The sequence below is a fragment of the Corticium candelabrum genome, chromosome 1 (genome assembly GCF_963422355.1).
Source record: "Corticium candelabrum chromosome 1, ooCorCand1.1, whole genome shotgun sequence".
Taxonomy (NCBI): Eukaryota; Metazoa; Porifera; class Homoscleromorpha; order Homosclerophorida; family Plakinidae; genus Corticium; species Corticium candelabrum.
Genome location: NC_085085.1, coordinates 15,330,589 through 15,352,499, shown reverse-complemented (window position 1 = coordinate 15,352,499; position 21,911 = coordinate 15,330,589). Strand labels below are relative to the sequence as shown.

At 41.1% G+C, this 21,911-nt stretch overlaps 3 protein-coding genes across 4 annotated transcripts; all 3 read right to left on the bottom strand.

Annotated features, from left to right (window-relative positions):
* Positions 1-9: 9 nt before the first annotated feature.
* On the bottom strand, positions 10-2,492 carry LOC134190572 (probable NADH dehydrogenase). Of its 2 annotated transcripts, none has more exons than XM_062659026.1 (8): positions 1,928-2,492; positions 1,659-1,829; positions 1,439-1,598; positions 1,282-1,366; positions 1,184-1,229; positions 1,017-1,124; positions 810-963; positions 10-752 (listed from the first exon to the last, which is right to left on the bottom strand). In XM_062659026.1, exons 1-8 carry the CDS (start codon positions 2,405-2,407, stop codon positions 625-627), a joined length of 1,332 nt encoding a protein of 443 aa, XP_062515010.1. In that variant the 5' UTR covers positions 2,408-2,492; the 3' UTR covers positions 10-624. The 2 variants fall into 2 exon arrangements, 1 of the variants encoding a protein (XP_062515010.1); XR_009971656.1 differs by having other exon boundaries at positions 617-752; positions 810-956.
* Positions 2,493-2,531: 39 nt separating this feature from the next.
* Positions 2,532-16,392, bottom strand: LOC134192556 (AP-1 complex subunit beta-1-like). The gene is made up of 25 exons (XM_062661299.1): positions 16,271-16,392; positions 16,107-16,212; positions 15,908-16,043; positions 14,446-14,559; positions 14,253-14,384; positions 13,884-14,077; positions 13,677-13,825; positions 13,543-13,615; positions 9,180-9,320; positions 9,040-9,115; positions 8,891-8,980; positions 8,726-8,814; positions 8,561-8,663; positions 8,387-8,485; positions 5,408-5,485; positions 5,279-5,348; positions 5,098-5,209; positions 4,810-5,044; positions 4,395-4,747; positions 4,244-4,332; positions 4,037-4,162; positions 3,895-3,981; positions 3,771-3,838; positions 2,819-2,905; positions 2,532-2,755 (listed from the first exon to the last, which is right to left on the bottom strand). The coding sequence occupies exons 1-25, from the start codon at positions 16,305-16,307 to the stop codon at positions 2,681-2,683; spliced, it is 2,919 nt and encodes a 972-aa protein (XP_062517283.1). The 5' UTR covers positions 16,308-16,392; the 3' UTR covers positions 2,532-2,680.
* Positions 16,393-17,236: 844 nt separating this feature from the next.
* On the bottom strand, positions 17,237-21,898 carry LOC134192563 (myotubularin-related protein 3-like). Its single transcript, XM_062661306.1, has 14 exons — positions 21,767-21,898; positions 21,384-21,523; positions 21,244-21,326; positions 20,982-21,184; positions 20,807-20,903; positions 20,611-20,724; positions 20,285-20,556; positions 19,373-19,484; positions 19,119-19,314; positions 18,874-19,059; positions 18,652-18,819; positions 17,897-18,589; positions 17,668-17,837; positions 17,237-17,600 (listed from the first exon to the last, which is right to left on the bottom strand). Exons 1-14 carry the CDS (start codon positions 21,828-21,830, stop codon positions 17,438-17,440), a joined length of 2,661 nt encoding a protein of 886 aa, XP_062517290.1. The 5' UTR covers positions 21,831-21,898; the 3' UTR covers positions 17,237-17,437.
* Between the last annotated feature and the right edge of the window lie 13 nt (positions 21,899-21,911).

Genomic DNA, 21,911 nt, shown 5'->3' with positions numbered 1-21,911 from the left:
TCATCTACGTTTTTATTGCTGTTTCAGGTGACCGTCTTCTGCGTGTATGTGGCGACCGCCGCACTGACGATGACTCGTTTGAGGTAGAACGACGACACATTGCGAGAAACCGAACATTCCACAAGCAACTAAAGACCCCTCCTAGAAGGAGAAGCCACCTGCAGGAAAGCATCTCCGCTTACCACTGCAACTATCAACAATAGACTATCTATAAAAGTGGTGTTTGGACACTATCCAGTTTGAAGAAAATAAGAGAGTAAGTCTAGCTCTTTCTTTCTCCATTGTCTACATGAATCGTAAACGCTTCTTTTCGTGCCTCAGTAAACATTGCAACCAGCTGTTTTCATTCCCAATAGCTTGAGGACATAAAGCTAAACGGCAATGCATTCTCAGAGGTACCTAAGGCTATGGCGTATGTCGGTATGTCGGAAATGAGCTGCATTCCAAAATAAACTAGACCGGACACAACTCTCATACATGCACGACTCACTTACATCTAAAATTACCCACCATATGAGACCGAGCCCAATGTACGAGAAACTAGACAAACTTATTCTAAGATGCCTTAATTTTCTTCCAGGGATGCCACAAATTAGACTTCTAAATCAAGCCACATACCCAGTTTTAGAACTGAGACACATCTCGACCGTAAAAGAAAGTTTTGAACCAATCAATTGGCACCTGCAATCGAAGTCTCCAGTTTCCTAGACGTGTTAAATATGCCGAACGCCACAAGAGCCACGAATGAAAACCTGTAGGCAAAAAACAATGACCACATATTACGACATCGCTACCTTGTCCCCAACAACCTCCAAATTTGAATTGAGGTAATTCGGCTACTGCTTGGTAATCTCCTACATAAGCCAACATCCCTACACTCTTAAAATGCATTGGTGGTGAATGAGTTGCATCCGAATACTGAGAGAGACTCTTTGCAAGGTAGCGACCTTGTCTTTCTGCTACCTAAATAGACATGCCAAGTATCCATGGTGTTTGTAGCAAACAGGACATTCTACTTGAGCTGTTGGTGGCATCGGGTTTTCCTCCACACACGAACAGTCACCCAAAGCAAACACAGAACCCATCGGATCGGCTTTCAGACGTAAACTTTGATCAACCAAGAGCTAGACACAAGACAAATCCAGTCATGTCCTCCAAAACATAGTCAACCATGATGTCATGCCTGTTGTTGTTTGTTCTTTGGAACACCTAGAGACAATACAAATGACCTACAAGACATTCTAATAGTCATATTGCAAAACAATGTAAGAGAAATGATACCTTGGAGCAAGACCAGCAGCCCACACAACAAGACCACAAGGTATTTCTGATCTGTCTTGCAAAATTATTGTATCTCTGTGCACTTCTAAAGAGACACAACAATACGAACAATCAAGATACTGTAATACCATGCACCAACAATCAGTTGTCACTTAACCACTAACGGTGCCCTTGACCAATTCCATTTTTTCACGTTGCTGTATCTTTTTTTCAGCAAATTTCCTCAGTTTCTCATCAAATCCTGACAGAATTTGTGATGCTTCAATAAGAGAAACGCGAACATCGTTCACTTCCATTGGAAATAACCGAGACATGTCCTACACCCATAGACAATATAGCAATCAGCACAGATGGAGACAGGAACAAGACTTTGATACCTGGCTAATAAAATCATACAACTCTGCTCCAAATTCAACACCCGTAGGACCACCACCAACAATAACAAAATGTAGTAACTGTTTGACTCGACAAGGAGTGACCCCTGGCTGAACAGCCAGTTCAAAGTTGCTTATAATACGATTACGGATTGCTTTGGCATCAACCAATTCCTGCGGAAAACAGTTATACTATAGGATGATAAGATGCTATCTCACCTGTCAATATGTATGTAGCAGCGTCTGTCCATGCGACAGGACGGACATCTTACTTTTAAGAAGAATGCATGCTCTCGAACTCCTGGTACACCAAACGTATTCGACAGGGCTCCCACGGCTATGACCAACTTGTCATATCTAATAGCATAACGGTTACTCTCGTCTAGCATGCTGCGGCACCACACCGTCTTCTCTTCCAGATCTAAACGCTCGGCTTCGGCCAAGTGAAAATCTCTTTCGTCTCGAAACTTACGACCGTAACGCACCGGCTCGATAATGCTACGAAACTCCAACGTACCGACAGTTGTACTGGCAAGTAGAGGAGTGAAGAGAAAATGATTGCGAGGACTGACGACTACCACACTGAATTTTCGCTGGTCAATGTTCTTCATTAGACTGTAACCACCCCAGCCGCTCCCTAAAATTACTAGTCTCTGTCTCTCTCTACTCTTAGACTCAGAAGTCGAACAACGAGGTCGACGGCCAAAGACGGCATTTGTGCCGTTTCTTGCAGTCGTTAGAATCCTCTTCATATTGCATCGACCCGACTGGAAGTCACTCGTAGAAAGCAGCTACCTGAGGTATACACAACGGAATCAGGCACAGCAAGCAATGGCAACGAACGGATATACGGGGTTGTCGCTCACTGACTGCACCTTAGAATTCTAGTAACAGTTTACTTTCTTCTCTTGCAACAAAATCCATCAACATCTAGTCCAATCCACAACAGGCGCAATAGGCTAACGCGCATGCAAAACAACGACGAAACTAGAGCGTTAGTTCAGTTCTTCTTTCTTAGCTATTGCCTAGTTGTGCAGTATAGCATCTATGTGCTGTTGCACTCCTGGCACTACATCCATTGCCCGTGTCTTCAAAGCAACCTAAAAGCAAACACACACAGTGTCAAACAATTATTGACATCTCAGGTCTTTTGCATTCTGTACCTGTATTTGAGGCATGCCAGGTTGCAGCTTTAGTTCCGCAAGAATCCATATGCCATTAGTGAACTTCAATGATACATACAGAAGATCCTGCACGTCAGACAACAAAGTCACAAACTAAATATTCACGGCATTACAATTACAACACAAATGCAATGTGACAAGTTGGCTAGCTGTCAAACAGTTCTACTGCCTTACATTCTGAGAGCACTGACATATGTCACTACCTCCAAAGAGTAGAATACTTTACATTTACACATATTTACAGTTGAATGAAAAAACAGTGTCAGTAATTCAATGTCAACTGACCTCTTCACTAGGAGCTAGTTACACTCCTTCAATGAGTCTAGATATGTGCCTCTTAAAACAACTCCCACCCTTGTTGCTTTTTAAAGTACATCATCATTTACTAAGTGAGTCTTCTTTGTTTGTTCACTCTTTACACCCTCTTATAAATAGCAAATTACTAAGTAAGAACTGCTGTTTTTATGAAGTTTACATTTCCCCACCCACTAGGCATAATAGTGCTGCTGGTTCGAAAAGAAGAAACAAAGTAAGAAGTAACCCTAAACAAGAATTTAACAATAGTTGTGGCAGCTGACAATTTGAATAACATTCCCCTCATGTAAATTTTAGCAGTATATAGCCTGAAACTAGATAGTCAATTTAAATACACAGCAAATAACATCTCCATTACTGTGGCACAAACAGTCACCCAATCTGCACCAGTCTCTGTTTTCTCCAACTATGTATTCTGTTTTGATATTGCCTGCTGTTTATGTGACTTGTAATCTAGTATTATACTAAGATGAGAGCGTCAAGAGCAAAACCAACTAGTAGCAGTAACCCATGGTGACCTCCAACAATTAGTTGGAACTACAAAAAAATTGATGTTCTCATAAAACACCATACAAGATAACAAACTAGCACCTATGAATGACCCAAAACATCAAACCTGGCCTTCAACATTTCGCTTTGCAATTAAAAAGACATTGTTGGCAGCCATTTTCTTCTCTACTGCATCTGAAAACACAAATATCACTCAAAACAGGGAGAAGAAAATGCAGAAACTAGTCAACCTGCGGTCAACATAACGCCCGTGACAACGAACTGAACTTCATTAGAAGGTGGAATGTCTTTCCATGTAGCCAAATATACTTTCCGATCTAGACATTGCTGTAAGTCTCAATTAATACTTCACAACTAAACCATATTCCATACCCATCTGTCCATCTTCCACCCACAAAACACTGTAGGCTATTGGTGCAGAAAAGTAATGTACATCGATGTTATTCTTCACTGCCATTTGAAGCTGATTCAATGGTTCCATCCGTTGCACTGGACCAACTATGCAAATATAAAATCCATTTAATTCCAGTTGGTTGCTATACCAGAATTACAGTATTATATATATATATATATATATACTGGTGTTCACAGGTAGAGAAACTTCTGTTGAAGCTCCAGACATCAGAGGCTCAGGAACCTGAAGAGCTGCAGCTGGAATGAGGCCAAAACTAATGCAATATACAGCAGTCGTTGAAAGCACCACCTAGTAATTTAGAAACATAAATTCTACCTATTTCTGTTGAATTGGATGGCAAATCCACCCATGGGCTGCATCGCACGATTCGAAAACGTCAAGTCCATGTAGAGCTGATTTTGACGGCGTGAAAATGTTCCTGATACTTCTAAACCCTTGCCCTTCTGTGCTGGCAACCACACTTCCTTCGGATGAACATATGCAGCTCCAGAAACACCGAGACCGCCTTGTAAGCCAAAAAGATCACTCAGACCACCACCAACAGGAGCACCACCAACAGGAGCACCACCAACAGGAGCACCACCAACAGGAGTACCGCCAACAGGAGCTCCGCCCACTGCAGATGAAAACACACCACCAGCAGGTAGACCTTGAGTCATACCCCCAAGCTGTCACCAGTAACATGTTACAACACCAGTTAAACAACTCAAGCATAAAAAGTTTCTGTTACCAATTCATCTAGCCCACCACCCAACAGGTCCATTCCAGCACTTCCTCCCATGGCTCCAGGCATTCCCACATGAGGTTGAGAAGGTCCAAGATCCATACTGAGCAAATCTCCAATCAAAGAATCCTGAGGAGCTTGAATAACTGTTGGCTGAACCATGGAAGGAGGAGGAGCAGCAGTTATAGCAGCTGCATATCCAGTTCCTGTAGATGGAACTTCAGTTGATTCTGATGCAGACCTAAATCACAATGTCCTGACATCAGTGCCACTTTAGTCTACAAAATAGCATACGGTTCAGCTTTCTGGGGAAGTGTCATCCTTCGAACAGGTGTCTTTCCTTCAACAAAGGCACTAGGTGGTTTATGGTACACTGAGGCCAGAGTGGAGATGTGGCAGATAAGTTCTGCAACAACGTATAAATAACCTGTCAGTGACTCATTAATTAATACATCACATGGATCATAGAAATAACCATCAAGAAGAGATGGCTCCAGTCTATCTGTTTCTTCTGAAATGAGAGGCTTTTCTGCAAGAACAACCTCCTAATACAAGTACACAAGTACTAACACTTCAGCATATGACAGTAGTTTAACATCCACACCCTAGCAGCTGCAGGATCAGTTGAAAGAAGTCGCCAGTAGATATAACCACGATCCCTCAGATCAGGATTATCACTCTCCTAAAATGGCACAATGTTATAATCATACATACCATATAGTTAGCAACATAGTACTATCAAATCCATCACTGTGGTTCATATGTTAAGTACATCAGATTCTTTAAGAATAAGTGTACCAACAAACTGGCCAAGTGTCACTACACTTTCTGTCAATATATAGCTAAAGTTGAAATACTGTAAATCAACAAAATTTCGTAAGCATCTAAATTTTGTAAGTGATCTCAGATTTACTAAATTAAATGTTTACGAATTTTTGTCGCTCTCGGTTTTTGACAATTTGCATAGTACAATATCACGTCACGCATGCCAGACAGACTGACATATAGCTGGTGAGGCAGGACATATGCTTAATTAATTAAGCAATAGCAGATATTTACACGTGGTGCTAGCGCTGTGGTTTGACATGTCCCCACGTGGATACCTGGTGAGATACCACTAGGGTGTACACATGCTTAGGCACTTAGCAGATACTTACGCATCATGCTGAGGTTTTGAGTTTCTGTTGATTTCATGTTGATGTTCTGCACAGAAAAGTGGCTATGTTCATCAATACTTATGAAAGTTGCCTGCTTACAAAATTTTGTTGATTTACAGTAGATCAATTATGGTTAATATGCTGCAATGATGAGTTTGCTGCTACTTCTCTACGTTTCATGTTTTTCTGACATTGTTTAATTTGTCTAGTAATGATACATTACACACAATGCTGTTGTTTACAATAGTCATTTCAATATTTGAGATCAGATATACCAAAATATTAACGAGTACATTTGTTGGTAACAGAAGCCACCAAATCTAAAGCTACTATTGTCAACTTGAACACACGTTACATTCAGCCTTCTCCATGAGCGTGTTCACACCGGGCCTAATCATGCCATTCTAATGCTGTAGAGAGTAGTATTACAACTGCATTAGTGGCGTTAGTGGTTGCATGTGACTTTGGCACGTGAGGTAGTATACAAGTAGAGCATGTTGCCGGTGTTTCTGATTGGTGTTGTACGTTTAAACATACAAACACAGCAACAACATTCGGAAGCGTGTGCAGATGTGTACTACGTGCCTGTGACAACGTCCTGCCATCCCTGAAGGAGCTGCCAGAGAAAGCAAACTAATGTTTCCCTCTTTAAAACCTCAAGCAGTGGATTCATCAAACAATTTACGCGAATTCTTGCCGGATATGATGGATGAAAAGTGTAGAGGCTAATTACACTCATGTGCCCACGTGACTTACTAATCATAGTTAGTGGTGTCAATGCTCTTGCGCTAACGTTGGCTTAATCATAGTTAGCCTAATCATAGGTAGTCCAGATGTCGGTGTGAACATGCTCTAAGTCTTGCATTTAACAGAATAAAATACTCAGAAATTCACTAAATACACATGACAACAACCCTAACACTCAGGAACAAGTAGAAGGGTTCTCACTAGAAATTCTTGGGAGCGTGGTGGGATGGGCGGGTCCACGACACACGGACATGCGCACTGAAGCTGATCTCAAGTGAGGTAGGCTTGCGTTGTAGCTGTTGCGTGTAATCTTCGTTCAAGTGCCCTGGCAAGGAAATCAACTTTGATCGCCAGTAAGCCCTTCTTAGCCATGTTCATCGATTGCGCATGCACAAGTTACAAACTGCAGAAAGTTTGTCTAGTCAGGTGTAGATTCAGATTGACGTGGACCACTGTTGTTACTTCGCATGAAGCCATGACTAGTCTAGAGTAGATTCTGGGACTAGAATCAGACAGCAGCTCATCCAAGACTGCAATCAACACTTGCGAGTGCGTCTGGAGCAAGGCTATCATCACCCTTAGTATTGTGTTTCAGTAGTATGGAATTCTCAAACATTCCTTAGCTGCAAGACTTTGGACTCCTAGCTTAACCGTTTCTGAGCGTGGCGCAGCACCACCCTACCACGAGTAGCGAAAACCCTGAAGTAGTCAGACAAAACAGCATATTTTGGACTAGAAAAGCCCTTTGAAAGCTTGCAGTTGCATGACTAGAACAAACAATCATTCTTACAATGAACTGTACGTCTACGTACCCATAAGCAGATTTACTGCTAACACAAATTGTACCATGGAACAATGAAAACCTACAAAGAACGTTACATGCATTAAGTGAATCAGTGGATCTGCTCTCATGATACATAATTTATGTACAAGTCATTGACACTGTTTCCACCTGCAACTAATGCACAGTATACAAACAACAGCTGTGAATTCCACTTACATGAAAGTGTATGCAGCACATACCTACGTGATATTTTGGAAATTCAAATTACACATGAGAAACCTATACTACCACTAGTTGCCAGCTTTCGTGATGATCTGTTTACTATACCAATGTTAAATAAATCAGGGCACCATCTGTTTATTCCAAGAGAAATAAAATGTTTTACTGCAGACCATCTGGTCATGCAAGTGTACACAAAACAACAACACAGCCAAATTGACTGATAATTATAGGTGTTCATATCAACTAACTATGTTTCATTATACAAGTACCATATTGCTATTGCTATCTCAATTAACAGAGTATAGATTGAGCCAAAGTAGACACACACCAATGCATATTACGTATCATACCATGGTCACGTGACGTGCAACCAGTCATGAGCGCGTATTAAGATGGTGTATACAGATGGTGTATATATGACGTATTGCACAGCAAGTGTGCAATAAGCTAATTAATATCCCACTCTCACTTATACTCATACAAGTCACATGACCATAGTATAAATGACTCTTCATATGATTAGCATGCTATATGGCTTTTACCAGCACTCAGAGCGTGGTTAGAGCCCTAGGCTTTGCCTCAGGTGATAACCCCGCCCATGGCACTAGTACACAAGCCCTAGAGCACCTTAATTAATCATACAATAACCAATACATACTGTAGTCTGACCAACCTGAGTGGCAAGATTAAGCACTTGCTGCACTAACTCTTGTGTTTCAGTCGGTTTCTTTAGAAACAACTTTACTATAGCTGTCAGCAACTGCAGCTGGACCTGAGTAATATATATATATACATATATTGTAGATACAAGTACAATTTGCCAAACTATTAAACAACACCAATATACCATTGTGTTCTCGTCCTGAAATCCCTCAAGGAATGAACTCAGCAGTTCATCGGCATTGTCAATTCGATCTGCATACTCTCCCACAATCCAAATCATAGATGCCCTGATACAACAACATATATGCATTAGACAGGCTACAACGTCTGTAAAATTCAATAATCTTGCTTTGCATCGGGCTCATCGAGAGAATCCAAATTTTCACATAACGTTGAGATAACACTCTCATATTTGTTGGGATACTTTCGAAAAATGTCCTACAACATTAACATCAATCAGTACAATGATAAAACAAATTTGAGAAGCAGCAAGAGGAATCAACAAAAATCATACCTTAATAACAACAATAGCCTCCTGCACAACATAGTTTACTTTGGTCTGAATCAATTCTAACAGAGTAGTCACACATCTTTCAGCAGCTTGCTGTACAAAAATGATAAATTTCCAAAGTGCACTAACTAAGAACGTTATTGAATAAATACCTCAACTTTTATGGCACAACGTCCAATAGCCCTCACAGATTTTCTCACAAAGTCAACATCTACCTCAGTAGAATATCTGCCAGAGAAAACAATTAAGAGTAGGAGGCAGAGTCGAATAAACAGAAGAAAATGAGACTAACTCCTTCAGTTCTGCAAGAACTTGTGCAATGTTGGCTGCTGTGGTGAGACGAATCATGATGTCCAACTTTTCTAGTTTGACATAAATTGGATCATTGTATTTCACAAAGAACACTTTCATCTCATTCTGTAGTATGTCAGACCTAATGAAAATCACCACTTTAACCAGATGAACAAAAGTAACCATAAAAGAAGAACGTCGTGCAGTTTTAAGAAATTACAATCATGCAGATGTAAATGGTGCAGTTTAATAGCCAGAAACAGTTTCTCTGTTGCTGGTGATGTATTTCTATTAGGCATTAGTTGTACAGCCACTGCAGGCATCCATAATGACTGCTGCTGCAAAATATGCAAGTCATCATGCGGAATTAAATTTTGTGCTTTGAAATCTGGCATCAATAACACGATTTTCTCCCCCCCCCCAAAAAAAACAGCTCATTTTCTTCCCCAAACAACATTCTTTGTTTACAATGTAACAGCTGGTCACAAGCTGTCCAGAATCATTACACAATAGCCTTTTATTTAGTGTTTCTATCTCAAAGCTTCCCCTAATGGTCTCCATATGGTAGAACATATTTTCCAAACAAATTTAAAATTACCGTAAACAATCGCCCTTTTGTAAACTGGGTTTGCCCAGATGTTCTCGTGTGCTTTGCTTGTCTGTCTCTACCTGTGATATATGTTAAAGGCACACTCCGAAGAACCGTGCAGCGGAAATAGGGAGATCCGGTGATTGAGGGAGTTTGCAGGAAGTGTAAAGAAAATTGCACGAAAAGGTCAGTCTGAAGACAGTCTGAAAGTAGCACGATGGTTTCCACCATTCTTGGAGCAACAGAAACAGAGACCATTTCCGGGAACGTAATTGTGTCAGTAAGGCTCAAGTGATCTGATGGCGTGCAAAAAACGCTTCACTTGGCGAACTGAATTCTTGAAACAGCCCGTCAGTTTTAAGTTTTTTTTAAACGTTGTTAACGTACATCTGTAACATACATCTGTAACGTACATCTGTGGGGTTTGCTTTGAAATAGCGCCCGATATCCAAATTGGTTAGTATACATTTCCCATTATTGAGCAAAGGTAGAGCCAGCAGCTAGCGCATATCTCCAGAATGCTCCTTTAATAATTATGTTTAGTCTCACATAAAAAAGCTGTCTTAAACCCAAAATTAGCTATATCCATTTTAGAGGAACTAACCATACCTGCTACTACAGTCTTAATAATGCCTGCCATAACAATGGCATAAGCTTTCACGAAGTTTCCAAGATGTGCCTATTGAAAAGATGTCATTTATGACCCAAACACTTCCTGCTTTGAATTCTCATTCAGACTGGCTATGTTGTCATAGTAATGCAATGTGTTAGTTGTAGCCCTGAGTCTACATATACTTTTCTTACACACAATATGGTAGATAATAATAAATCGATACAAACTTATTCTGTAAATCAAAGCATCATGACAAAAATAAAAGAAATGTGCATATTATGATATATAAAACATGTGACTTCTCTGAGACTTCACCATACTGCCTCACATTTCTATGCCATGCCAGTTATACCTGGTATAGCAGAAATAGCCACCTGACAGCCATGCAAATTAAATACCAGCAAGGTGAGTCATACTGTTATAAGCCATGTTTCCTAGAAATTTATGGTAGCATTAAATGTGAGGTCACACAGTAAAACCATCAATGAGAAATTCAAGAAAAACAAATTTTCATACCACTCGGTTGCAAAATGGTCAATGTACAGAATTAAAGTCTCTAAAATTAGCCCTAAAATGGGCTCAACAAAGCATGCTACCACATGAGATCCAAACACACAGAAGTTTCAGTGTTCTCCCCAGAAATCTTAAAAGACAGAGCAGAATACTCCCGTGAAGTGGGCGTTACCCAATGCCATGCCCAATGGCAGTTAAAACTACATTTTACAGATCAATAAGGCTCACCTGTGTCAAGCTCTAGAAATTTCGTCATCCATGCCCGACAGTGTGCAGATTGCTTCTCTAGAGACAGCTGATTCATGGCAGGAGCGTCTTTCATGCTCTAGTTGACTTTGGCAAGTGATCATTTTACATGGGATATTAATCTAAATAGCTTTCCCTAGTGCACATCTGTTAGTGTCTTTCGGCAAAGAGAGCACAGCAATGACTGTGTCTCTTCTGCCTCACTACAGAAGCCATGGGAGATCATTTAGCCACTGGCGATCTACTCCAGTCCTTCATCAGTTGCCGCTCGTTTTCTTTCAACGATGCACGTGTTTCTTATCTCCGACAGCGTTGCTCGCAAAGATAGACTCGATAGTTCTCTGCGCCGCCGCCGCCATGACACGTGCATTTTGCTGACATGTACAGTATACGTGTGTGTGTGTGTGTGTGTGTGTGTGTGTGTGTGTGTGTGTGTGCGTGTGTGTGTACCAACTTGCATGTGAACACCAGTTGGGAAAGCATGGTTAAGGGCTGCATGAGTGGGTGTAAAAGTTTTAGTGTTCAGCACAATTAGATGCCACTAGTTGTCTTAGTTAATTAATTAAATAAGCTTACCTCAAGTGTTGGCATCTGGATGATCTACTTTACCTAAAAACTTAATCGCTTAGAACCATGAGGAGAACACTGAAGTCTGTCTGGTTTACAACCAACATCTTTCTAAAATCTCATCTTGTCTTAATTAAGTTTAAAGGGTAACTGCAATGCAAAAATCAAAAATTCTTTATGTTGGAAATTGATAGTTCTAGTTGCATACATGACAGGAAAAATAGTTTTAGATTTTTAAGTTAAGTCTTCGCTGAGATATAGCACGTCAAAGTTGCTTCGGGTTCTTCAACTTCCGATAACGGGCGTGGAGTAGTGTGACGTCACTGAGGGGAGACTCCACGCTAGTGTGTATTGTAAACAAAGGAATTTATGGCAAAAGAATGGTTTGGTGTTGTGTGGCTGCAGGATGCACCAATTCGCGCAAGTCATACGCAATCGTGTTTCGATTTCTGAAGATCCCAAGCTAAGAAAGAGTGGGAATCGCAAAATATTGAGGACAATTGCAGAGATGTTTGTGTCGTCCGAGCGACTGCTACTGAATACAAAGCGTCTTACTGAGTGGACAGGAGTCTGCAGTAGCCACTTTTAGCCTGATTGCTTCAAGATACGTACAGCCAGGTCTATTCAAGAGCTTGGTCTGGGTTGTAGAAGAGCGAAACCGAGGCCACCATTTTCCATCTACCTGCCTCCACACTTCAATGTCGCAGCACTCTGGAATCTTTGCAAAAGAAAAGGAGAGCCGTAATTGAGAAGCGGGAAGGTAAGGAAGACTCTCGTGCAGGACTAAAAGTACTGCAAATGGCTAGGAGGTCAGATTCTTGATGACTCTAGATGACTCGCCTCTTGATCATCATGTGTAGTAAATGCAGTCGTATGCGTTATAGTATACTGTACAGTGACGTCAAACCTTGTGTCAACGTGAATTCAACGTATGTACTTCAACTCATTTTATTCTCATTCTCACATACAACACTAGAGTTTTGCATGAATCACCAGTAGACTGTGCCACTACTGTTGCTAGTATTCGACATTATTATCGTGTCATTATTTGAGGCAACCTCAAATACGTTTTGACAGCACACGCACTCCACATGAGTACGTATCCATCATTTCACAACGACCACAGCTGCAACCTGTGAATGTTGTTTACTTACCTGGATGTGCATCGATTACGTTGCTAACTCCTACTTCTACTTGCAATGATGACAGGCTCTCGGGTAGCCTGTCCTCTTCCTCGTCCGCTTCCAAGGCAGCAGGCGATCTCAAAGCTTCAAAGGCATTGTCGCTGAACTCAAACCTGTGTGGTCTAATCACTACGTATACTTATTAATGGCTACCAGCAGATCTCGTTCATCCTGCGATTCATGCAAAGACGAAACGTTATTATCACGTAAAAACCTCCAGAGGACTCTTCAGAAGACTCGCTGTTGCTGCCGTCGCCTCCACCCTAGCAGAGTTGCCTTGGATATGAAGATTTAGTCATTTTTACAGGCCGCTGACAATACAGATGCACACGCATCTCCCCTCAGTGACGTCACACTACAACAAGCCCATTACCAAAAGTTGAAGAACCGGAAGCAACTTTGACGTGCTATATCTCAGCGAAGACTAAACTTAAAAATCTAAAACTATTTTTCCTGTCATGTATGCAACTAGAACTATCAATTTCCAACATAAAAGAATTCTTGATTTTTGCGTTGCAGTTACCCTTTAATGTCAACAAACTACCCTTTTACATTTTACATCTGAGCAAATAGATAAATACAAATGTTTGTGTGCACCTCACACATACCAACATGTGACTATTTTAACAAACCAAGCATGCATGAGTCATACCGTTTCTGCACAACAAGGTTGATGTTGCGAAGAGCCACATACTGTATTTCAGGCTCAGTAGACAAAAGAGTGACTGAGTAAAAACACAATAGCTAACTACTACGTGGAAAAACAACAACTACAAAAATACCTACCCAAAGGTGGTGCTAGTTTCCTAGTGAGTGAACTCAAATGGTCAGAGTCATGAGGCAACAGCTCCATGAATTTCATCAACACTTTAACAGCAGAAAGCACAACTGCAGCATTGGCATGAGAGAGACGTGGCGTTACTCTCTCACAAATGCTACAAACAGCACAACAACTATCTATAACACTAAAAACACATGACACTTAGTTGTTACCTCTGAGCCTCTCGCTCATCATTTGGTGAATACAAAGCCAGTGAATCAAGAATGAAAATTTGTCCCCATTCGGTACATTCATTCAATGCAGTCAAGAGCTTGTTTACAATAGCTGATGTTAGTTCAAATTGTGCAGCAGCCGTAGGAGAAGTTTCACTGATTTCAGACAAAGACGCTACAGCATTGGCAACAACCTACAACACAATCTGTCAGCTAAGAAGTGAGATAACACCCACAAAAATGAGCAATATCTGTCTGACTAGCTGTTAATACTTAGTTCCTTTAGGAGACATCAAGACATTGAGTTCATTGCCACAAGACTCATCGTGTTCTGCACGTCTCCTAGAGTGTCAATCTCTATCATCTTACCATTGGATTCGAGTCGGACAGTAAGTCTCGCAGCAAATCCAGAAAGCCCTGGTCTTCGACCAGTGTCGAGTTGATATCATGCAGCTTGGCAACACACACTGCAGCAGTCTTCCGTACATATGGATCATCATCCTTATCATAAACCACAGTCACTACAATTTTGAACAACCAAAGCTTTCAACAAAAAACTCACCTTCAGACACTTCCGTAGAGGCTCACACAGGTATTCTGTGATCTTGTCAACTCGAATACACCCCATTGTACGCACAGCAAGAGCACGAATTAAAGGATTGGGATCTTCACAGTCCTAAAACAGTTTGATTAACACAAACCTAGTCATGACAAGGCACACAATACACTAAATATAAATATGTAAAGAAGCTATAAGTCTCTAAATGTAAACATGTCATTATTACCAATTTGAATTCCCGTTACTCCTAACAAACTTCTTACCTGGATTTCTCTTGTTGCCTTTCCGTTCCGTGATGGCCCGCCTGCCCATGAAAGCGTGGCCATGTAGAGTGGGCGGAGTCCGGCTCGGATTCCCAAGCTGTGCGGGAGGTCGGTGCTCGGCCATGGTCCGGGCCACCGAGACCGGACCCCGACTCAACTCCACGTTCACGTGGATGAGTGAAAGACTGCATCCACAGAGAGCTGACATGACGAGAAATTAGAGCACCAACAACAGGGTGGGAGGAAGGTAAACGACACGGAGACTGCTTGCTCGCGCGCAGACCGATGTGAGCTATGCGCCTACGCGACGACACTTGGCGCCAACCGTGCACGCCTTCTTGCACGTGCAGCGGCCGCACCGAGTAAGTGAATTCAACTACGCTTAACGGTTCCGTTAAACTCCATGCAAACATCAACTTACTCATACTGTATATAAGATGAAACATTGGCGGATTTTATTTTGGCAGTTGGACATTGTGTTTGATAACTGATATATGTCTTACCCTAGATGGTCATGGAGAAGTTTGTGATTGACAGTTGTGTTCATGGCTCACAATTCCCTAACTTATTGGTCCCCAACTACTGCATAGGCACAACGGCAAGCAGGGATTACCTACCATCTTGTTGCCTTATCCATGACGTACCGCCACTTTGCCATTGGATAGCTGATCCACGTGCCTGATGTCGTCAACATATCTCGATGGCCAAATTAATTACAGATTTTATATCGGCGGTCGCTGAAAAATCAGCCAATCCACAAAAATAAATTCTCCGCCACTATTTCATCTTACACAGTATAACTGAAAGTTAGCAACAAGATTGCAATTACAGTTGTGTGTGTGCACGTGTGAACCCTTACTCTACTCTGTTCAATCAACATTTCATCTATGCTACATGTGCAGAGTGCCTGGTAAACTGACTAAACAATGCTAATGACGATTATGACACTGCAGTCATCATGTAGTTAATTAATTAATATTAATTTCAGAATGTGAAGGCTGCTAGATAAGCAAGCCTTTCGATATAGTACATTGCCTTACTGCCATACCACGTTAGTGTCCTTGCCTTTTAGAAAAGAACCATATTAGATATTATTTGCTCAATTACTACACTAAAACTTCCAACGACTAGAAACAAGCACGAGTTCAGACCACTTCAGAAAGCCCACACATACATACACCTACACACTGAACTGCACAAACCTTGACAAACGTGTTGACGGCCAGAATAGCCAAATCAGGTTGCGACTTGGCGTAGTTCATCAGATAGAGATAAACAAGCTTTTTCAGTTCGAGATTGTCTGTCTGCATGCAATTCACAACGTCAGGAAAGAGAGCGCTGCGCACACAAAACCCATGACTGCCCCAAACGGTCTCCAACAGACTCGATGTGTCGCGCTACCTCACGTCTTTACCAACTGTCATACTTGCAATCACTTTCTTCACGGCTTCCTTCTTCCTGTCGCGCTTCTCGCTCTGCAATTCTGCTTTCAACTCGGCGATTTCGCCTGCGGAAGAGGAGAATCGTCGAGCAAAGGCGCCGCGAAGTGAAATAAATGGCGTTACCTTTCTTGGTGGTCGTAAAGTATTTCGCATCGGTCATTGTTCGTGAAAAACTCTCCGCACGCAAAATAACAGGCGATGTCTACACGATCAAAGTGGATTACAGTTCAAGTGGTTGATAAACTTGAAAGTGATATCAATGAGTTGATGTGTGGTCACGTGAGTGAGGATTAAAATTATAATTATTACCTTGCGATTTGTCTGTCTCTTATTTATTGCAGTAAATATAGGCAGACAGTTGATTCTCATATCAGAGTACATAAGGAAGCGACATAAAATGCTAGTACGAACTATCTCTCGACTAGATTAGAACCTGTGACTGCTAATTAAAATTACAGATTTCACCTCAAGAGATAAGCCACATATTAGACTGCTGAAAAACCTTCGTACACGTGCGCCATATATGTACCATCTTGAAAGTCACTGAACACCAAACGAGGTCCATCATATCAATTGAATTGTCAACAATTTTCTTGCAAGAAAAGATATATATATATATATATATATATATATATATATATATATATATATATATACCTACAGGCGCCTGAACATATATTTGATCTAGACAACATGGCAATTATGATGGATTACAGTAGATCAATCCTCACACTATTTATTGTATTACTCTTGAATTGCTATTGCCCACAGCCCTATAACAATATACTGTACCTGACGCTGAGTCTGTATTACCATAACCAGTTGTATAGAATAAATCAGGACACTGTTGAAGCGGTTTCCTTATGATAACAATGATGATGATGATGATGATGATGATGATGATGATGATGATGAGGCAATGAGCTGGAGAAAGGGATATTCATGTTTATAGACCAATCTGCAAACTTCAACTCAGCAACCTCAGTAGCAACCCAAACAGGTTAATTCCATTATAATTTATATTGCCAGTCAGCTGGCATTGCATCGAGGTCGCATGAACAGTGTGGTGGTATTAAGCAATCACAGTAATTTCTCAATCAACTTATTTGTGATATCGACTAGACGTAGTATAATATCAAACTCTAGAAATCTGACAAAAGTTCACATATGGATGTGTCACATCAATGAGAACGGTTACAAGCATTGTCTGTCAACTCAGAGACTAAAATAAAACGAGCAAACGTTCCATAGCCACTTTGACAACCATTAATTAAATAGCAACAAAAATATTCAGGCAGCAACTTTGAATGTCTGCTGTTGTCTCTGATCATACTGATTGCCGTCGAGTTTATGGTAGCATCTTAAGCAAACACGAACCGGTTCATACAATTGCTCTTCGGGTACGGGAACAAAATAGTTTGAGCAATAATAACAAAACAGCTTACCACAATTTCTAAAAGTATATATCACATATATGAATTAATTAATAATCAACATATTAAACAACAGACAGTAATTACCTGCAATGATGGCGTCTCTTCGCAAGCCAAAACTTTGAATTGCAATGAAAGCATCGTGTAGCTGCATGATCGGGTACCCAGAGAACAGTTTCTGCGTCCTCTTTGTGCACTTTCTCCCAATGGGAGTCATCGAAGCTACTTGGACTTTCGGCAACGTTACCAACAGGCGGCTGAATAAATAAGTTACTTGCACAAAATCTGATTCAATGTGTTAAAGTGTATGCGGTACCTCGTCCTGTTGTGCATCTTCCAGTAGATTGCACTGGTTGTTGCCTTGCCTGTCTGGACTAACAATCCTTTCTTTCAACTCTTTAACTTGACGTTTCAAGGATTCGTTTTCTTTGACATAAGAATTCAACTGCCTCTCATGCTCCAATGACATTTCACACAGTTGCTTCTGCAAAGGATCAACTAGAGGGTTCAGACCATCAAAATCGTAACAATTTTGTTCAGTAGCAGGACGAGAGTCACACTGTTGTGATGATCCTGCATTAGTCCTATGATGAGTACTTGTGTTATCACCTTCAGCAATAACAGTATTGTAGGATGGAGGAAGTTCTGTTCTAGAATGTTGATTGCGCTTGTCTAAACCAGAGTGTAAATTGTATTGCTCACGTGGTAATCCTTTAAAATAACTGGATGGTATAGTAAGTGACTCGTGAGACAACTGTTCATCCCACATTGGAGCCGAGGGCCCTTGATGTTCAATAGCCTCACCAGACAAAGACGTCTCACTTTTGCTTCGAGTTAGCCTTGGAGTTAGCTTTGCAGGCAAGGCAGTAACAGGACTAGTTGGCAAACTACTGCAGGGGTTAACAGTCAAGGGATTACTTTTCAATGTTTCAAGACTGACAGGGTGACTAGTGCAATACAAGGTCGTCCATATTTGCAAGTGTTGAATATGACAATCGGGTATCAACACCTAACACACAATACATTAACAATCATCTTGTTTCCCATTCCAACCGATAATCAATTAGCAACCTGATCGAAATCAACATAGAGAAGATTTCTAAAAGGCAGACTTTTATCATCATTAGAGAGAAAAGACCACAAAGATACTGTCATTTCTTTCTGCTGTTCACGTTCTTGTGCACAGTTGTACAAAAATGTTCCATACAAACACGAGTAAGTATGAAGAGCAAGCTTTACCTAAAGAGAAACTCAAGAGTGTATAAAAACAAAAACAAAAACTCTGGTTTTTACCAAATAAGCCTCATTAAATTCAAAAGCAGTCGGAAACTGCAGCAGCAGCTGGTGAATGCAATCCAGCCACTGAAGAAAGACCGGGGATTGTTGTGTGCTGTCAGAGTCGCCGATTCGATGGCCACAACGAGTGCTAAATTTGTGACCAAATGACAGCCATTCTCGTTCGACTAAGACGGTAAATCCCTGGTAGAGAGCACTAGACATGCCAAGCTTAACGTTGCACTAATACCACAAACACTGACCGGCACCGTCCTGTAAAATGGATCAAGCATGATTTCTGCTAGAGAAGTAAGTTGTGGAGTTCTGTCCCATCCGTCACTGCAGTGTACAAGCACAGGACGACAATCGATGTCGAGAGTTTTCACTACTTGACAAGCAGACTGCATCAATTGAGATAAGTAATAAAGCCACTGACTCGACTCTATGGATGACAGCCAGCTAACACATGTTACAAGCTGACACACAAGAGAACAAAGATCAAACTCTATCATCCTACCTGGACGCGTCAGCTGATGATGTACAAAGGTTGCAGATTGCCTGAAAACTCTTACGGACAGCATGAATGTTGGGGAGATTCATAAATACGATGTCAGAGTTTGGGTAGTATTCTAGATATATTAAAGACAAATGTAATGACGTGTCGGTATACCAAACATACAAAATATGAAATGTTTCGACCTGGTTTACTACCAGTGACTAACCAGCACACACAAATGACATTACTGTTACAGTGTACCAACTAGTATTCAAAGCTATCTGTCGCTTCCACAGCTATGAGCCTTATGAAAACTACGATAAAATTGTCACAAAGAATTACGAATTTAGACGCTATTTTCATATTTTCATTTTAACCGCACTCCTTAACAAGTTGTAAAATCTATCTACACTGTCGCTTCACGTGACCACAAGTCCATAACATCTGTAGTCATAGAAGTACAGTAATGAAAGTTATCACATACGGGACATAAATATCAGTCATGGTTATGTAATGTTAGTTTCTCGTATCAATGTTGTAGTCCAAGAAGTGATTGATTTTGCGTTAGTAGTTGCAAACAGGTAAGTTTTGTAGTATATTTCTGACAAAACCTGGCAATCGAAAACATGAATTACACTGTTGTGGCAAAAACTCTTTCATGAACGTTTCACACATCTGATTAACACACATCTATTGTCTGTGGTTGCCACGTATGATATAAAGAAATACTGTCAGGTCAATGGGCCACACAGCAGGCATGGCACAAGACATAGCTAGCCAGCCATATCTGCCTGCACACCGAAAGTCAGTTCAACCCTTTACGGTTTGAGTATATAGCTACTCGCCAAGTCTCGTGACTTTTACAAAGTCTCAATTCTTACGGCTCATAGCTGAACAAGTTATGTCTTCATGCCCATTAAAATTGAATCAAACCTTTGCATTCACAGCCTCCTCCTTTTGTACGATTAGCAACTGCAGCACTGTATGATCTTGCATCAACAATGAGCAGTCGAGGAGCATCAAATGTTTCATAGTCTGTGGTGTCCCTATCTGTACCCAGCCTTCTCAACAAAATGTGCTTCCGATCATTAAGACAAGCATCTGATAATGCCCTGAGCATCTCCTCATCCTCTTGACTCCGCCAGCTAAACCAACCAAGCAGAGGCTGGCTACAGCGAGCAAGCACAACTCTATTGTCTTTGTGTCTACAAACACTAAACTTTAGCTTACAAATAACCAAATGCATGTGCTCCACTGACCTCCATACAACAGATGGAAATCTACCAGATGATCTAAACTTTGCGGAGCCTTCTAATACACTGTCTTTTACAACTCGAGGAATAATGTGCAGTCTAGGGTAACTCTTGCAGAGTCTAGAAAGAACATCAGTCTGACCTACATTATCTGTTACTTCAGCAATCTGCTGACATCTACGTTAATTCATTGCTCACTGACTTATAGTCTTGAGAGTTGAGGTCAGAGATCTGCCAAGCTTCACTGATTTGGAATCCAAGTCGATTGAATTCACTGAAGATTGAGTAGTACTGATTCCCTTGATTAATTAAACATAAACAAAAGCAAATATGCTCTATCACACTACTGCATTACCAATATATGCTACTTAACCTACCAGATTCTCGACTTTTACCTACAGGAACCTGTTTGTTGACTCTCTGATCATTATTACGCTTGCTTTGCGTCAGGGAAGTCTGATCTTGTGACCAGGCCCAGTATGAGTAAGCAAAAAACTCTTTGTGACTCTTGGGAGTAGCAATTTTGCCATTCAACCGAACCATCCATTTCTGTGCCTGTTCGGTGTTCAAGAATATAATGCTAAGCATACAACTTTGGTAACAATTGCATGCACAACGCACATAATAAGAATGACTAACCGAAATGGAGCCGAATGTTTGCACGAGAAGAGCACCTGATGATTCTGACAATGAGTCACTGACTGAATAAGTCGAACTGGAATCTAAACATCAATCAAAATCAATGCAAATACAAATTCGTATTCAATTCACTTCCCTACATTTACGAGAATCCGTGATTTCCTGAAGAGAAGTAGACGGTAGTTTGATATGGCGATGACATCATCAGTCAACGAGCGACCGGCGAACTCGATACACTCGCCGGGCAGCTCAGTAAACTCGAAATTCGGACAGCCGTCGTCTAAAGCACGAATTGGACAGTTTACTTAGCTTGCATTGCCACATTATCGCAACGAATCGAGTGACAAAGTGAGAGGCGGTTGTCAAAACACGTGAAACGCTAAACATATGTGTCATCATACGCTCGAACTGCGCCATGCGTTAATAATGTTGTAGACGCACTCGCTGCAGCAAGGTAATGTAATAAATCGACACCCTGTGTGCTCAAATTAGGAGCAAAGCGAAAACGGAAGTACAGTCCTACCTTTCACTGTCGTTTTTTTTGGGTAGAGTTCCCATCTTCCCACATGAACGACGTCTTCATCCATATTGTGAACGTCGCAGTTTAGTTAGTGTAACTGAGTCAGCGCTGAAAATGTTGCAATGCTATTGTCAATTGGGGGCGTGTA

Bases quoted from the DNA above. Each gene is read 5' to 3' on its own strand.
- LOC134190572 (XM_062659026.1), bottom strand. From the start codon at position 2,407: ATGAAGAGGATTCTAACGACTGCAAGAAACGGCACAAATGCCGTCTTT. The intron at 1,830-1,927 runs GTAAGATGTCCG...TGTTTTCCGCAG, and splicing joins AGCATGCATTCTTCTTAAAA to GAATTGGTTGATGCCAAAGC. The intron at 1,599-1,658 runs GTATCAAAGTCT...CTATGGGTGTAG, and splicing joins TGTATGATTTTATTAGCCAG to GACATGTCTCGGTTATTTCC.
- LOC134192556 (XM_062661299.1), bottom strand. From the start codon at position 16,307: ATGACCGATGCGAAATACTTTACGACCACCAAGAAAG. The intron at 8,981-9,039 runs GTATTTATTCAA...ATTTTTGTACAG, and splicing joins GTTGTGCCATAAAAGTTGAG to CAAGCTGCTGAAAGATGTGT. The intron at 8,815-8,890 runs GTATGATTTTTG...TTAATGTTGTAG, and splicing joins AGGCTATTGTTGTTATTAAG to GACATTTTTCGAAAGTATCC.
- LOC134192563 (XM_062661306.1), bottom strand. From the start codon at position 21,830: ATGGATGAAGACGTCGTTCATGTGGGAAGATGGGAACTCTACCCAAAA. The intron at 18,590-18,651 runs GTTGCTAATTGA...ATTGTGTGTTAG, and splicing joins TCTATGTTGATTTCGATCAG to GTGTTGATACCCGATTGTCA. The intron at 17,601-17,667 runs GTAATTACTGTC...ATATACTTTTAG, and splicing joins AAGAGACGCCATCATTGCAG to AAATTGTGGTAAGCTGTTTT.